Below are 18,596 nucleotides of genomic sequence, written 5' to 3' on the forward strand. Positions count from 1 at the left end.
TACTGTAGCAAGAACCACAATAACCAAGAGGAATAGAACACAAAAGGAGACTCGTTAAGATGTAGGGAAGAGTTCATTCACCTCCACACATGCATTTCGGTTTTGAACGATGAGCAGTGCAACTCAATGCAATTAGTTTGAATGTGCCCATAACCGCAGTGACCTATGGTTCTGTTAGATTTTGCAGGCAACATATAAGAGCCTGTTTAGTTCATCCGGGCTCTGGCATATCTTGGAGTTAACAGTTAGATTCTCCCATTATTTTCATGTTTTGTTCTTCACAAGACATTGTACATTGTCTCTCTAGCCATGTTCTTAGCACGTATAAGCATCAACTCTGCTCAAGTACTTTTGTATTTGGTTGTAGGCTTATAGCAGCAGCACAGGTCTCCAATCAGATAGTATTTAGTCTAAAACAGAATATCCGCTAGACATTGTTCAAAAGTGTTGTTTATAAGGGAGGCATCAGTGACACTTACAAATCCCCAGCCTGCTTTGGTGAACACTTGACCAGCTATTGTGTAGCCACAATGAGTGCTCAAAAACAGTTGCACATAAGGAAGCTCATCTACAATGGCTGCAACTCCTCCTCTGCTTGGACCCAAGTTAAGAGCATTTGCATAAGCAGCCATTGTAGAAAGGGGCTTGAGCCTCTCCTTTGCTATGTTCAAACCTATCAAGTAGTCTTTCGCAAAGGAACCAGTTTGATAACCAACAGGAACAGTGCTTGCTTGTAAGCTACTAATGCCTTGAATAGTAGGCGTAAGTTGTTGGACTGTCAAAATCGAGGTCAAATTTGCCGTGTAGCTTGAAATGATAATAAGCACTACAAATAACCAAATGATAAGGACGAACCTCCCCAGTGTGCTTTTTGTGTTCTCTCCTGCATAATCAAACCACTTTGACTACTGAATGCATAATCAATATAGAGGGACAGATATTATTTAATAAAAATACTAATAAATTACACTTACTTTGAGAGAAGAAAAGAGTTGAGAAAGTAAACCTACAAGAAAAAAAATGAAGACAAAAATTAGTTTCTGGTTGACAAAACTTTAAGATCCTCTTCTTAAAACAGTTCATTAGATATGCACCAAAAAGCGCAGTTATTATCTGAAAATTCTTCTCATCAATACAACACTTATCATGAACAAACTTTGAGCATATACACACCGAACAGCTAAACAGGAGGAAACTGGTCTAAAATAATGATTATTCAAAAGCCCTTTACTGAGACAGTGCCCCTGATTAATTATGTAATGCTATTTGGATTCATCAATGCATCACAGCCTAGTAACATGATGATGAGGGTATTAGGATTTGACCAGCCTGTGTTGTTTATCTTACTGAGCAACATGCAAGCCTTTTTCAACTCCTGAAGAGCTGGATGAGAAGGATTCACAAGTTTCACAGTTGCTGTAAGCCTAAGAGCTGTACATCAAAGTCGACGTCTAGTTGGACCAACAGAATCTTGAGTTTCCCTCTTGAAGCTAAGCCCAGCTTTTGAAACAGGCCATGTAGCCTACAACAACATGTAATTGGAAAGAGTTAACTGCATACTACCATGCCATGTGCTGCTGATACCAACCTTCCTCTTCGGATAGGGTGGTACTAACTTGATTTGACAGTAATTATAGCAAATTCACATAAACTGAAAAGCACAATTTACAAAACAATCTTGGACATTGGACACCCTGTTGGCTCCAAAATTTGGTGCCCCTTGCCATATTTCTTCAACTTTTATTGCAAAATGGATAGTGTACAACTGAGTCCTCTAATCTCCTTCGCTAATCCACGTGCCATTTGCTGTCAAAACTGACCAGCAAGCCTCCAAACCAATTTGCCCCTTGGTTTGCTCAGGGATTGGCCTTCACCCTACTCCTTGAAAGACAAATTCAACCCCAAATCTGATATTGGTTGTCTAGCCTCTTGAATCTCCCTGAAATTCCTCAATTCTAGCTGTTGGAATTCAAGTCCTAGGCCCTCAATTCTGAGCACGCATCCTGAGGTGGTTGTTAAACCCTAATTTCTTCTATAAATTAGGATGTATAGCAGAGATTTTCCAACATCTCCACCTCTGACGACCCAAATGGTTGGATTTTGCTACGATAACTTGAGAGATGGCTAGGGATGAGAGAGAATACTATGGAGAGAGAAATTTCAAAGTTTCATCGTGAGAAATGTTGAAAAACTGCTTTTGCCTTGCTCAAATAGCCATGGAAGCTGTCACCTACAGCTTAGGATCGCCAGAAAGACTACTACCCCCTCCTGTATACTATCAGTTGCACCAAAAGGACCTTGGGCTACTTTCAACTCCACCCAAAGGGTTCCAAACTATTGTCACCTACTGTAGGAATGGTCCTTGGTGACTACAAATCACATTAGCAATATCTCCTTGCTCTCTAACAGCCTCCTCCTCTCTCACAATAGCTAGAATAGACTTTCACCAACCCCAAAAACATTTTTCCCACTTGTATGGGCAAGTTTTGCCAAGTGGCAATCTTCTAATTCCGATTTTCAGCAATATCCAGCTTATTAAATTAGTTTTCAAAATATTAATTCTAAAAATAATTTAACAATTATTCTAGTGCCCGAAAAAATAATTCCACCGATCAATAATTAAATTAGCTAGGCCAATTTGTCTTCCAAGTATTACTGACATTAGTGGCCAAGAAATTGGTCTAGGCCCAAATCTGACACCAAGTACCACCTAGTAACTGTCAAACATAACTTACTACAACTTTTGCCTTTGGCACTGATATCTCGTGGTCCTAGGTCCTACATTGTAAAACAATTAACATGCACCTCACATATACAAGTGACATTAGCACATTTAATTAACTTTTAATCAAATGTTTCACATCCTCTTGACAACTGGTCTATGCATACCAGCATCTTGTACCACCACCGTGATGATTTCAATGCCAGCCATGAGTAGCTCTACTAAGAAACCCATAATCTATACAAGAAGGTTTTGGACATTACAAAGGCCTATATGGGAAGGTTTTGGACATTACAAAGGCTGCTCCTAGAGCCACAGATACATATCATGTGATCATTATAACTTCTTGCAATTCATACTGGAAATCGTCCCTCCACCGGCTTTCCAACTATTCTATACCTCCTCCTCTTTTGCTAGCTTCTAGAATCCCTCTCCTCCTCCTCCTCCTCCCCCCCTCCACCTCCTTTAGTGTAACCTTGGTCTTGACTCCCCATATAGATGCACAATACATTGCCCTAAGTTCAGCTAGAAAGTGTTTCTGGGCTAGAGGCTTGTCAAGAGAAGAAAAGACTTGTTGTTCACCAATGTCGGCTCTATGTTTTCTTTTCCTCTAGTTGTTCTCTCCTCCCCTTCTAGTGCTCCAACCTGATTCTCCTTTGTGATCATGTGCGAAGATGTTGACAAGTTGTACAATCCCAAGGCACTCTGCCCGGACTTTGTCTAGGGCTATTTGTTTAGGTTATAAGCTGTGTGTTTGGGCAGATTGTTGCCCATATTCTTTGCAAGCATGTATAAATTGTACATGTATGGGAACTTTGGTCATTGCACAACAGTTGTTTTTTTCACCAATCATAAATAACAATTGTTTATCGGGGGAACTCATTGTTTACAGCCTACATCACTGCCCCAACCCCTTGGGAATCTGCGTGTCTTTTGCACTTTTATTCTCAGCCAAAAGTAACAGATTTGTGCTTCTATGGATCTCAATTAATACAACCCACAAGGAAGTCATAAGTTGGTCAAAAGTAACTAGTTTGGTGTCATTGTAAGGGAGTCATATAATTATAGCTAGGCCTACTTGAAGCCCAAAGTACCAAAGTGTGCGCCCTCTCCTCATCAATTGAAAGGCAAGGTCATTTCTAGGCCATGGCTTATTTTTGACACCCAATCCTCATAAATAGGAGTCTGCATTAGTACATCCCTAATCCCTCATTCTACCAGCCAGCCTTCAGCTCTCCCCCTCACACTACTGCCCACACCCCTTCCCAAAGGACACCACCAGTTTGTGGAGGCTTCACCGAGTGCTGATCTCACACTGCAAGCGACTTGTTTCATTTGATTGTGCTGCTGGATGGTTTCTAACTTCTTCAAAATCTTATGAGATTAATCATGCTAATAGAAACAACCAATATGTCCTTTATTAATTCATCACATGCAGCTACTTTGAAATCTTTAAATTCTAAGAAGCTACATTTGACATGGAAAACATTATGAGGCTTCTGTTTGTGCTTTAGTCACTTGCCATACTACAGAAAACCTCAGCTCTTTAGCATGTCTCAGTTATAGGATCAACTCAGCTTAGACAACTCAAAGCTTATAGATGCTATAAACCATATTACAAAATTCAAGTCTTTTATCCCCATGGATGGTCTCCAATAAAACTTCAAGGAATGCAAACACGTACCAAAGGACAGTTATAACTTGATTGTTTGGATGGCCTCTAAATTCATTATTTATCTTGTGTTCAAGCATCCAGATTACAACACCAGTAAAAACAAAGAATGCTAGCGTGACAAGCCACATGGTTGGAGTGAAGGGTCGCAGGAAGGCCCAAGCATAGTTTTGATGTTTATTCTTTTCTGGTACAACCACAACAAGCCCAGATTCTGTGAAAGGTTGTGTAAAGTCCACTTTTTCCATCCGCTTTGTTGTTATTGTAACATCACCAACCACTGCATCAAATACCTGCAGGTTGACAACCATTAACTGCAGTTAGGAAGTCACTTAAGAAGTCCTACCTTCAAAAAAGCCTCAAGAGCACATCAGACTGCCATATGATGTCCTAATATTGAGAAAATTGACACTTGGATTAGACACTATAAAGTTCAAACTTTTCAATAATGACATGTGCTGAGAAGGCCATGGACTGCAGAAGCTACAGTGATAGTCCCAAGTCCCAATCAGACAGTGTGACACATATGTAACAGCAAATGAATATGATTAGGGTTGAATGAGATTGGGCTGTTTCAATGTACTAGATATACCTGGAATTGGAAAGGAGCTAACAAACTAAGCATGGATGTAATTAAGCTCAAACTGAAAATTCAAAGCCTGTTACTAGTAGTCACATGGGTATACCATATGTGCTCATTTATGTTCCACTTATGCACCAATCTATGGTTATTAGTGCACACATTATGATATTGTGTCTTCGTGTATAGAGGGGTGGGACATGGTTATTGAACACACTGATCACTTCAGTGAATGAGTGGTTTGCACATACCAGGAGAGGATCAAGAGACTTGAGCACGTTCCATGTGGCATCTTGTCATGCATCAGTTGTGTCTCATTGATCCTTGTTACTTGGCTTCCTTTCCCAGCTCATCGATTCTCTTGTGTATCTATGCGCTCATTGTTGGATCGAATGCACAACTCAATAGACATGAAGTGAAGTAGAGAGTGAGAGTAGACACACAAAGAAGCTTGCAAGAGTGCCTTCAGAATAATGAATCACAAGAATGAAAGTACAAGATACAACCCTGACGTCATATAGAGAGACACACTGAAGTGTGTTCACATGGGGGAAACCCCTCCCACGCAAGTGCCCATGAATGGGTTGTGTTCACACTAAAACGGCTTAGAGGAAAATACAAGGTGTATTTAACAATCCCCCCTAGAGTGAATGATGTGAACGAAACAAGGATGTCGCATATCAACCCCCAAATAGACGTAAGCCTAAAGAATAGAGCCTTGGTGTATTTGTCTGCTATGTTGTCTTATGTAGGCACACAGACCAAATCAATCTCCGCTACATGGAGTCTAAAACAAAGCCTTCCTTCTCTGAAAGGGTAGTAATGACCTAGTTAAGCACTAATTACAGCAAGCATTAAATTCACACAAATTGAAAAATACAAAATGTTACCAAATAATCTTGGATAGTAGACTCCTGGTTAACCCCAAAAACTAATGCCCCTTCTGGTATTTCTATAGCTTCTATTAAATTTGGATGAAGTAAACTGAGATTTGGCTCCAATCTCCTTTACTTTCCAGTGTCTCTTGCTATCAAAAATGACCAGCAAGCCTTCAAACTGATTTGCACGTTGATCTAACAAGGGATTGGCCTCCAATTGACCCTTGGCTAGTCAAAATGAACCCCAAATCCAATTGGGATGGCTGGCTTCTTGAAATCTCTAGCAATTCCTCGAACTCCCGCAAAACTGATTTCAAGTACTAAGGCTTAAATTTCCTGGCACGGGCCCTGAGGTGGCTACTAAACCCTAATTTCTGCTGTAAAATAGAGTTTACAGCAGAAAAAGCTTTGCTATCCAGGCTAAGGGAATAACTGTAGACGAGAGAGAATGTTGAAGAGAGAGAAATTTTAAAAACTTGTCACGAAAGCAAAGCTTGATCAGCTAACACTTGATCCAAGCAGCAATTAATGCTGCCACCCAATGCCTATGAGCACCATAAATGTTGCCGCCCTGCTGATGCCTTGAAGTGTGGGCTAGATCCACCAGAACAGATAGTTACAATCAACAAGATGGCATGATCATGAAATGCTTGTTACTTGTGTCCAGCTACTAGGAGGGTCATAAATGCAATTGTCTATTGATCTTGTGCTCTCCAATGGATGCTACATGCAAATTTCACCTCCTGAAGGCTAAATGGTTGAAATCTGCTCCAAACAAGTGCCGACAACAGCAACAGCCTCCTCTATGTGTGCGTGCGTGCGTGTGTGCGTGTGCGTGTGCGTGTGTGTAGCCGGGCTGGCTGAAGATAGTGACTCCACACACAACAGCCACACAAAGAGGGGTGATAGTCCAGAGAGCTAAGGAGATCAAAGCAACATGCCGTCCACAGATACAAGGATACCAAATAGAGATGCTACACCAGAGAGATGAGGGAGATCCACCTGCAACATGAGCAGCACATGACAGAGCTGAGGGATCAGTCCAAATGCTACCCCCATACTATTTCATCAGGGATGTATGGCATAATACCCACCAATCCTGATTGAGTGGAACAAGATATCTATATATGATTCAGCTACACAATTAGACATTGTACTGCTTGATTCTCCTATATATCCCTACATTGGTATTATTTTGTCTTGTACATCACCTTAGCTTCTTTTCACAATATAGCATTGACCATCTTTTAGCATGTCACACTTAATGCCTAGTGACGATCAACATTGTACATGGCTTTGTCTCATAGGCCAATTTAGCCTCAAAAAAGGAGGAGGAGGAGAAGAAGAAGAAGAAGAAGAAGAAGAAGAAGAAGAAGAAGAAGAAGAAGCAGCAGCAGCAGCAGCAGCAGCAGCAGGAAGAAGCAGGAGAAGCAGAAGAAGGAAGAAGCAGGAAGAAGCAAAAAGAAGGAGAAGGAGAAGGAGAAGGAGAAGGAGAAGAAGAAGAAGCAGAAGAAGAAAGGTATTTACACCAGACCTATCCAGCCAAAAGATCATCTCTCTCTCTCTTTTTTTCGTGAAGATAATTGAATTAGATAGTGAATATTTACATCAGACCATCAGGTCAACATTCTCTCTGTATCTCTTACTTTCTATTACATCAGACCATCAGGTCAGCATACTCTGTCTCTCTTACTCTTTGTGTAACTAATATTTACATGAGGCCTACAAGCTCTCAGAACAACCAGAACAACCTATTACATGAACGGTACTAATAGATCACACAGAAGGGGCAGCTGGAGTAGAGCGAACAATCGCCAGTCAGGGAGCAACAATATTCGGAAGAACCAGGTCCGCTGACATCATAGAGGAGATTTGCCATAACACTATTCCTCGCACACGGGCCACATGCCCATGGATGCCCGATGCTGAATCAAAAATAAAGGCATTGCAAGTACGCCATATATGCCACAAGGCTGTCCATCTAAGGAAATGAAATAGGCAGGAACAATCTAAACTTAAAGAGGACATAGAGAACATATCTCCCATAATTCACGAACGAACTGATAGGCGGTGTTGAGTCACCGAGGTCCACACACGGGAAATAAAATTCCAGATCTATCGCGCAACAGGGCAGGAGACAAAGAGGTGAAGCAATGTCTCATTACACGTAGTGTAGAAAACACAACACCCAATAGAGATCTTTTGGGCACGGAACACTTCTCCCATTGGAAGACCCCCAATGAGCAGCCGCCACATGAACACTTTTCCCTGATACGAGACCTTGGACTTCCAAAGCTAGATAAATCTTTCCCGCCACTTCTTTTTACTATCCCTACGATGCCATAACCTATTCACTTTCCCCATGACCCATCTCTTGGCTTCCACCATCTGATGATATATCTGATTAGCTAATCTTTTCCCAAAATCATCAGGAAGCACAAACATCCAGTCACGCCAAGGATCCAATGGCTGTAACGCAGGCAAAGGAAAGAACCTCTGAAGACTGTCCTGTATGGACGACCAAATATCTTTGTATCCACGAGGCACCCTAAAGTACTAACGAATATGCCTAAAGGAATAAAGACAAGGCTGCCCAGGAATAACACCATCACAGACTGTCTTCAACCCTAACCTAGCCATCCAATTGAACTTGTCTCGCTGCAAATCTTTTTGTGGCCAATCGAATAACCTTGAGGAAGCCAGTATTTCTCCTTGCAGCGAATTTTCCTCTTTACGAATATCCGAGGAACGCCAAACTGCAAAACGAAGCATCTTCTGCTAGGAAGCCATCAAATGAAAAAGGAGAAAAGACTAGGAGACCTTTAAAGGTCTCGTCGAATTAAGCACATGCCACCAAGAAGCATGAATAACCGTGCTACCATGAAAGATGCCAGTCTTTTCTATGAGGAATTTGGCAATGTCGGACCAAGGATGGCACTGAGTACATAGACTCTGCAACAGGGAAAGCCTCAAAGCAGCCATATGCAAATTGACATCTAGCAAAGCTGCACCCCCCATCCTTTTCGGAGTGGTCACATGCTGCCAGGAGATCCAAACCTGCCCCAAACGATTGCCTTTATTTTTCCAGAGCATAAATCTGATAGGCTGAACCAAATCCAAAATGGACTTCTTAGTCCAAGGAAGCAATGGCAGAAAGAATGAGATCATACTGATCATAATACATTGAGCCACTTTTAGCTTAACATGTAGTGGACAACTCTGGGATTTCCAGTACATGAACTTGTCATGAATTCGGAAGGCCATCCAATCCAGCAAGACTCGGGGAGCAACCTCCACACCAATAGGGTATCCCAAGTGTCTGGTTATATTACCCCTTGTGATCATAATTCCATTCCAGTCCAAGGCAGATCATTCTCCGTACAGGAGAGAAGGGTGGATTTCTGAGTATCAATGTGAAGACCCGATACCAAAGCAAAAAGATTCCAAGCCACCATTGCCCAGTTAACATTAATACGATCCGCCTTAAGAAACATAAAAGAATCATCTGCCAAAGATTGACCCACAAGCTGGTCACAGCCCGGAAGAGTTAAGCCAACTATCTCTCACCTTGAGCTGCCAACTTATCCAGTAATGAGAGCATGGGGTGAGTTACCAAAGCAAACAGCAAAGGGCTGAGAGGACAACCTTGCCGAAGGGACCAGGATAAGGCAATTTCCTCTTGAATTCCTCCATTAAGAGCAATATGGGCCACAGCACCCTGACTAATAGTATCAACTAGAAAAATCATACGGGATCCAAAACCCATTGTAGATATTAATTATCGCAAGAAAGACCAACAGCTAACATGATCAAAAGCCTTCTCAATATCCAACTGAAGCATAACAACCTGCTGGCTAGAAGCTTTGGCATAGTCAATTCCGAGCTGAACATTCAAAATGTTGTGCATTATATTCCGACCTTTAATAAAACCGTATTGATGTGAATGAATGAGGTGCGGAAAAACTTTTTGCAATCTGTTGGCAATAATTTTGGAGAAGATTTTATATAACGATCTCATAACAGAAATGGGTCTCCATTGTTTCAAAGAGGTCGGAGAGGGAACCTTGGGCAACAACCTGATGACAGCAATCTTCTAATCCGTAGGCATCATACCAGAGTTCCACACCTGCTGACACAAGCGAGTTAATGGGTCCTTAAGCAATTGCACATGGGCTGAAAATAGCTCATTAGGAAGCCCATCCCAGCCTAGACTTTTCCTTCAAGGCAAGTGAGATAGCACTTCTTCCACTTCATCTTCAGAAATATCAACCTCCATTAGATTCACCCATTCTGGTTTAACCTGATTACTAACCAGGCCACAAATATATGTTCAAGCAGAGAGAACAACATCGGAAAGAATCTCTTGCGGACCCAACAAGGCCCTATAAAAGTCAACAAACATCCAAATAATAGATGCAAGATCGGTCACCATATCACCTTGCCCATCTGTTAAGCGCACAATATTTTCCCGAGCATATTTATGATGCAGACGAGCAAAAAATTGATGAGTTTGACAATAGTTATCATGTAAAGCTTCAACTCTGGCCAACAATTTGTATTTTGCATAGTCCTCTTCCTGAAAAGATTGGACCCTGCCTTTCAACCATTCAATGCATGTGAGAAAGTCATCATTAGAATTCCCAGTCTAACATAGAGACAAGGAATGAGCTAATAAGGATTGAGCATGCTGCAATTCAGCTCGAAACGAGGAAGCATGTTGAATACCATATTGTCGGGATAATGCTCGCGCATTATCCCTAAAAACTGCCCATGCTTCCATTCCGGTAGATAGGACCCTTCAACTAAAAGAGGCTATTAGTTGCTGAACACCTTCCAAAAACTGATTTAGCTGAAAAAAAGATTGATTAAACACAAGAGGCAAACGGGCAAGGAGAGCCTTAAATGCATGAACAGGTCTGTGGCCCATTTCCAGGACCAAAGGGTAATGATCTGACAAAACATGTTGTTTTTACACGCACATATCGATGATGACTGCATGAAGAAAAGAGTCACTTTGGCAGATGTATATCCCATCCAGTCTGGCCCAAGTGTTTGGATGCTGAAAAGAACGATAAGTGTATCCATCTTGTGATGGATGCATCCAGGACTACATGTCTTGTTTCAAAGATGTTGCTGCAAGAGCGTCCCAAGCCTATCTCTCAGGACCATCCATAACCGAATGCAAAGAGGTCGCCTGATTTGCAAAGACACATGCATTAAAATCACCCATAACAAAGCCGTGACGAGCCATGGCAAGGCAGTGCAGGCCTTCCCAAAGCTGACGACGTTCCCTTGTATTAGAAGGAGCATACATGCCTACTATCCACAAAACCTCACCCTCAAAAATTATTTCAAGAATCAAAAATCGGCCATGAGGGTCTTGAGAGACCAAACATGGTTGTAGGGAGGATTTGACAACCAACATAACTCCCGATCTGTACAGAGGACGACCACTAAAGAAAACTGCATAATCCTTATATACATATGAAGATCCAGCCAAAGCGTGCTGTTTATGCTCCACAGCACACAAAACATCCCATTTTCCAGCAAGCACCACTTTCCACAACCGATACTTCTTTCTGCCCAAAGAAATACCTTTCACATTCCACAAAGCAATTTTCATGATGAATCACAAATAAGAAGAACTACTGAACCGCCGCTTTTTCTTTCCCTTTTACATCAATAGCCTTAGCAGCCTGGAATCTCCCCATTTCACCTCAAATAACATCAACAAGATCTACCCTCTGCAAGCTGGCAATGGAAGCACAAGAATGAAAGTGCTGTTGCTAGGAGCGGAAACCATCCCGAGGAGGCACAAGCCTCCCACGCGCATTGAAACGCAAAGCAAAATCAGAAGGCCTTTTATCTTCTACTGGCGAAGCACGCGAAGATTGGGATTTTATATAAAACCCCCTTCCTCTACGTTGAAAGGTTTGAGTGATAGGGGGCGACGGAGGATGAGCAAGAATGGAGCGAGAATCCTGTCTTGCATTACGACGAACCACTGTAACCCAGGAATCCTACTGAAGAGGCGAATTTCGCCCATCCTCAAGCAAAGCACACTCCCCATCACCATGAGAAACGACCTTCTTGCCTTCATTACGGCCATGTTGGGAAAGCTGCTCAGGATCAGCCACGGGCTTCTGAATCGTCTGCTGAGGGAGATGATCTTGCATTTCCATATCTGGGTCTAAAGGGCATTGCCCTACCTCCATATTTTTGTCGCATACCAAAATGAAATGGCCCAATTAGCCACATCTGAAACAGTGTCCTGCAAAAGTACCCCATTTCAACTCATACACCAATGTTTGTAACCTTGGAACCTCAAAACAAATCTTCATCGAGCGGGGTTTCCCGGTATTCCAAAGCATACATGCCCTATTCCAATTGCGGGAAGCTAGCTGAGATTCTACCAAAACCTCCCCAATGGTTCTCAAAACCAAAGGGAGGAGTCTCTAGAGATGCGCAGGGAAATCCACCACCTCTACCCAAATTGGGCATGCTTGTCTCAGCACCTCCTGAAACTCAGTCATGGGTCTCCAAGGGACCACATGAACTAGTTGCCCATCCATAAACAGAGGAATGCGTTGCATAATAAGAGCCCGTACTTCTGCAAAACGAAAAAGAACCTCAAAGAGCCCCTTCGGGCCATCATAAATCTCTTCCACCAAGGGGACCTGTATACACCCTGAAACATCCTCGGAGCACTGTTCAAAACTGGCAAGCATAGACTGCAACCAAGCACGAATTCTGGTGATCAAAGGAGTCCTTCCAGTAAAATAAAATATGGCTGCCCTCTCATGGAAAGCAACTATCTGTTGTAAAACCAGGTCGGTTCCCATGACTGCAACTACTTAATCCCCATCCGATAGTGCGTTAGTTTTATCCTCATTACAATGGACATAATGTGACATAAGATGATTGGCAGTGACTAGCATGAACTGTAAAGATCCATTGGGCTGTGAACACGAAACATGAACCTTTGATTTGAGACGAATTCGGACCCAAGTCCGGTTCTTCAACCGACATCCTATGACGTTTGCCCATCTCTTCACTTTCTTGCAACGGCCCGAGTTCATCAGCTGAGGAATCACCATCCAGATCGGCGAAGTCTTTGTGATTCCCTTGATCAAGAAATGCCATTAGATTCTTGCAAATTAGCCATAGCAACCCCAAATTCCGAACACCAAATTCTCTCTCTCTCTCTCTCTCTCTCTCTCTCTCTCTCTCTCTCTCTCTCTCTCTCTCTCTCTCTATATATATATATATATATAGGGGCAGGTTTGCTCTCGTTATCGGTGCACAGGGGCAGATTGCACTCGTACTAATGTCTGGTCCGCAGGCTCAGGAATAAGGGTGCTCAAAGGATGCGCAGCAGACTGCACAGGACAGCAGGTCGGTTACTGCCTGAGAGCGTGAAGGCTGGTCACACAAAGGCGGGGCAGAGCTGTCCCTTCACCTCACGCAAGGACTGTGACTGAGGAGGAGATCTGGGTGAAACTCTGATCGCAGAGCAGAAATGGTAGCAGCAGATAACAGGCATGCATGGGCAGGGCTTGTGGAAGGCTGGAACGGGCCAGATGGAGGCATAGAAGCACAGTACCCTGTCGAGGTGGAACAGCTGCAGCAAGAGACGAAGTGCACCGTCGATCGTGGGTTGCAATGAACGTTGGGCCTAAACAAAGAGCACCGTCGACCCATCTCTCTCTCTCTCTCTCTCTCTCTCTCTCTCTCTCTCTCTCTCTCCAATGAAGAAGCTTGAATTAAATCAAGCTATTCACACCAGACCTTCTAGCCAGCCAAAAAATCCTCTCTCTCTCTCTCTCTCTCTCTCTCCAATGTTGGAATGAACCTCTATCAGCCTCTAATAGCCTTCCCTTCACTTGCATGGGCAAGTTTTGCCAACTGGCAGCATTCTAATTAGGATTTTCAACCATTGAATTAATTTTCAGAATTAATTAATTGTAAAATTTAATTCACTCCATTGTCCCTACCTAGAAAATTCAAAGTGCCCATCCACAATTAAATTGGCTAGGCCATTTTTACTCCCACATGGTCCTATGTATTAATTGACCCTTGAACTAGTATTAATTAATTAATTAATGCCTAGTTCCTAGTGTTGAGCTAAAAATGCATTATTACTTAATTAGCTCTTAATTACAACCCCAAAATTCAACTTTACCAAACTTTCATTAGAAAGAAACGTGATCCTAGAGAGTGTATGTGTCCCATAAGCCAAACCCTAATTTGGGAGGACCCATCCATCTATAAATAAACAAGCTGCCCACCACTTGACCCTATCTTGTTTTGCAAATTATTGGTGCCATGTCTCTATTGTCCACACCCCATCATCCGGAGGATATCTCAGTTTGAGCTGCTGCCTACCAGCTAGCACCTGCATCTGACCCTCCTACTACTGCTGGCAACTCCTGATCAGCCTACATCCACGTGCTGACTGGCGGCGTTTTTCTGCTGTCCACCTTATCCAGCCTGTTTAACCTATTCAGCACCCGACTGGCTGCATTTACTGCTGTGGGAGCCTGATCAGCTTGTGTTTCACCTCCAAGAGCAGTCATCTATTGCTGCGATATCATCATCTACTGTGTTTTGCTGTTCTTCCCTGCCGTACAACTGCCACAAATCATCTACTGCTGCATTTTGGTGCTGCAGCTGTCACCTGCTCTTTTCCCAATCTATCAATCACTGATCCAGCTTTACACTGCTCTATTTGCTGCTTCTGCACATACTCAGAGGCTCTTTGCTGCATTTCAGGATCCATCAAAGTACAACACTCTCTCCAGCTCATACTCTCTACCCCGGTCCTAGAGAGACTGGAGTTTAGGGATCATTATTTCATCTTGACCATGAGCTCCAAGAATATGGGATCACAGACTGGGATGATCTTAGTCAAACCCACTAAATATCGGTGATTACTCATTGAGTTCTCCACCACAAAGGATCCTAGGTCCCCAGAGGAGTAGTACATATTCTTCTTGAATAAGCTTCCAAAGAAATACTTAAATTCCATTCAGCAAGTGATTTCACAGCCGACTATGCCCACATTCTATGAGTTTGAGTGCGAGCTACTACCTTGCACTTAGTTGTTTGATCAATTCCATAGCATCTCCTCCTTAAAGAGGGGCTCTTGTGACCATCTCTCTGAGGTGGCAGCAAGGGCAAGGCAAAAATGCACAAAACCAAAACCAAAATCAAAATTAAAACCAAAAACAAAAACAAAACCAATCAAAAAATGACAAGAGAACTTTCAGTCTACTCTGTAGGTCCTAATGATTTGCTTTTCAATTTCTCGCCTTGGTGAGCATTGCCTCCATCAACATGGAGATAGAGATAGTTTCTTCTCTCTCAAGATTGGGTTGTGAGCATTTTCACCTTATCTTAGCATCCGTCTTTCTTTCCTTTTAGTTGAGGTGTCTTTATCATTTTATCATCATTTTCTACACTAGTAGTTTGCTTATTTTTCATGACAGGTGCACTACTAGTTTGGTGGTTGTGCCTTCGCATTCTTAACTAGCATTGGAGCCATCTCCTGAGGTCGTGTTTCAGGCATGCCTACAATATTTAGTCAACATTGGAGCCATATCCCAGATCAAGTATGGGTATATCTCAACTACCTTGAAAGCTGACTTTTCCCCTGGCATCAAATAGACATCCCGATGTAACATTTCTCCCCCCCCCCCTTTTGTCCCAAAATTGACTCGATTACCCCCATAGCTCCAAATTCCCTTGAATTGCCCCAATCATCCCAATTTCCCTTGAAATTAGACAATATAAATGGATGAATACCTTGGAATTGAGGATCGGCTGAAATTTGATTCTGATTTGCAAGAGTTCATAATGCATCAAATTTGAACTTTGCATGGACTCCTAATTAGCTTGTGGGTTGTCTTGACACTTTGAATCTTCAACCCGAGAGAGAGAGAGAGAGAGAGAGAGAGAGAGAGAGAGAGAGATTAGTGTGTGCACATTAGGCAATGGAGATGGGTGAACATGTGATAGAAAGACTGTGACCCAAGCAAAAAAAAAAGCCAGAAAAAACGTCAATTTTCAGTCAACAGGCCTGGAACGACCGTTCCAAACAAGGAACGGCAGGGAGAATGGCAAGGAACGGCAGGGAACGGCAGAGGGAACGGCAGGGAACGTTCCCTGGCCGTTTCACCTCCTTGGAGGGTTTGGAACGCGTTAGGCCATTCCTACAGGCCGGAACGGCCGTTCCTACAGGCCGGAACGGCCGTTCCCTGTTTCTATGATAAGCCCTCAAGTGAACAATTTCTCCAAGAGAGATAATGTCCAAGTGGCACCTTACTACATGCGCATTCTTATCATGTAACATAACTCTTTACATCTCATTGCGCAAAGCACCCCTGAGTGAATCTTGAGTTGTTTCCACCAGCAGTTCCTTTACTACCTTACCACCACACTTTCCATACTTCTTCTCACTTTTCCTTCAACATCGACACCCTCGAGTGGTTGGGTCCCAAGATAGCTTGTTCATTTGTGATGGGTTGCATCTAACCATCCCTTTTCATTCTCCCCCTGGGGCACAATTACTCAATAGGCCACAAACCATATCAAAAAAAGGTTCAATGTGGTTCCATCCGCCTTTGCACGTCCTACTAGCCCACGGGGCAGCCAACAAGCACCCTTTGACCTATGCCTTGACCTCTCTAGGGTGATCACCTAGGCTCCCTTGGTAAGATAATCATCACCTTTGTAATCTTAGTAGGCCGCTCGGCAGCCAACGTGCACCCTTTGTCTGATGCCCCAGTTGCTTAGGAATGGGATGCCTTTGGATAAAATTGAGCTTGAGCTTTTTTTCCAGTCCCTTCTTGGTTCCAATTTTGGGCCTATGAGGGGATGTTGAACTAAAAATGCATTACAAACTGATTAGCTCTTTAAAACAGCCCCAAGACATATAAAGTACCAAAGGTTTCATTAAACGGTGTGTGGTCAAAAGAGTTCCATAAGCAAAACCCTAATGAGGATCCTTCTACATCCGTACAAGAAAGGCTGCCCAGCATTCAATCTATCCCTTGTCTTGCAAGTTTAAGCCACCCATCAGCTCTCCCTCTAATGGCTGTCCAACCTATTGCGATTGCTACCACATCATCCCCAGTCCCTAGCATCCTATCCATTGCTACCGCCCTGCCATCCAACCTCTTCCTAGGCATCATACAGCTTGTGTTTACTACATTGCATGCTCAATTTGCATCACATCTTCCTCCGACACTTGTCACTCAACCTCACATTGCTACCTGTGATCGATTGCTGCCATCATCTTCTAGCGGTTACATTAGTGCATTTACCAGTTCCAACTCCAAAGACTTGCATTTTGGTTTCAAGCCTGTTGCCCTTCCACTTTCTGCATCATCTCATATACAAGCAACTAGGATTATAGCCTATTGCCCTTCCACTTTTTGCATCATCTCACCTACAACCCCAAAGACTATTGCATTTTGGTTTCCAGCCTGTTGCCCTTCCACTTTCTGCATCATCTCACCTACAAGCAACTAGGATTACAGCACTCGGGTTCCGTCTTCACTGGGCATCACACTCTGACTACTCCCTCAATCCACTCCCATAAGAGCCATCGGCTATTGGATAGCTCCGTCGTTGAGCATCTTGTACACTATTTCCTTCATTTGTAACATTCATTCATTCAGTTCAAAGTTATCTTTCTTCTCTATTTGTGTTTGCATTTTGCGTTTTGCATTTTGTGTTTTTGAGTTTGTATTTGAGTTCTTTGTGTTTTATTGAGGTCATACACTCACAGTATTCTTTTGCAACCCCTAGCATATCTCCACATAGCTCACATTGTCTTTGATGCACATTTAGGTTTTAGGCCATCACTAGATACTCAAAGGTATACCACTTTACACTCTGGTGCTTTGTTGCACAAATGCCACCCATACAGTATTCACCTCCCCCATATCCACAAGTACATCACTCTCTATTCTCTACTCCTATTGTGCTGTGAATTCCCCTCCTGTACACTATACCACCCTCACCAGTTGCTCAAAAGTACGAACTCTCTTCTTGTGCTAATGAGCCACCTCCTTTGAAAAACTCATGGGGTGGACACGAATCACCTATCGACTTAGACCTATTACCACCTTCCTTGATTGATCCTAAACACGGACCACCTTCCGATACCAATGCTTACTCTCCTTTGAAGGAAAAAGAGAGTGGCAAAGTCTAAACCTCACAAAGACCCTTATGGCATTACTTACATTAAAAGAATAGGTTTCATACATTTTGTCAAAAACCGGACCATGTAGATGACAATTGTCACTCAAATGCTAAGGGTATTAGACCCAAATCCAAAATCACACCATCCATAGCTAAGGGTATTTTACCCACACCAAAGCTGACTCCAATCTCCATTCCCAAACCAATCTCATCCCTTCTAGCAATGGTAGTGCCACCCCAAGGAGGTTGAGAGGAGGTCTTCCCCAAGGACAATGTGTAGTTTCTCCACCCCATAGTATCCATGTTCATGAGTGGCTTGCCACTACTTCCATTCTCAATTACACCATTTCTCCCTCGCATCTTAGCGTTGAAGTCATCTCATTGACCACTATGCGGTACAAGATCTCACTCAACGTATCAATCCCAACTTTGAGCTTCAAGAGCTTTCCATTAAGGAAGAGGATGATCTAAAAGTCAAGGCCAAAAATCAATGATTACTCGCTGAATTTACTGCTACTAGCTCCCCAAAGTCAAACA

The 18,596-nt window shown here is 42.8% G+C and overlaps 1 protein-coding gene across 4 annotated transcripts in view; it reads right to left on the minus strand.

Annotated features, from left to right (window-relative positions):
• LOC148026584 (glutamate receptor 3.3-like) overlaps positions 1–18,596 on the minus strand; it is a 42,066-nt gene that overhangs the window by 1,365 nt on the left and 22,105 nt on the right. For 3 of the 4 annotated variants that reach the window (XR_015692849.1, XM_087691035.1, XM_087691036.1), the window contains exons 3-5: positions 4,407–4,687; positions 975–1,006; positions 480–883 (exon numbers count right to left, since the gene is read on the minus strand). Coding sequence is in view for 3 of the 4 variants with exons in the window: in XM_087691035.1 (XP_087547161.1) it covers positions 480–883; positions 975–1,006; positions 4,407–4,687 (717 nt within the window). In the remaining variant the exon portion in view is untranslated. Of the gene's footprint in view, positions 1–479; positions 884–974; positions 1,007–4,406; positions 4,688–18,596 lie in introns of those variants that run through there. The other variant, XM_087691037.1, reaches the window with a different exon arrangement.

Source organism: Lygodium microphyllum, chromosome 13, assembly GCF_053477565.2.
Source record: "Lygodium microphyllum isolate KBCC chromosome 13, Lygodium_microphyllum_v1.1.10, whole genome shotgun sequence".
In the NCBI taxonomy this organism is placed as follows: domain Eukaryota; kingdom Viridiplantae; phylum Streptophyta; class Polypodiopsida; order Schizaeales; family Lygodiaceae; genus Lygodium; species Lygodium microphyllum.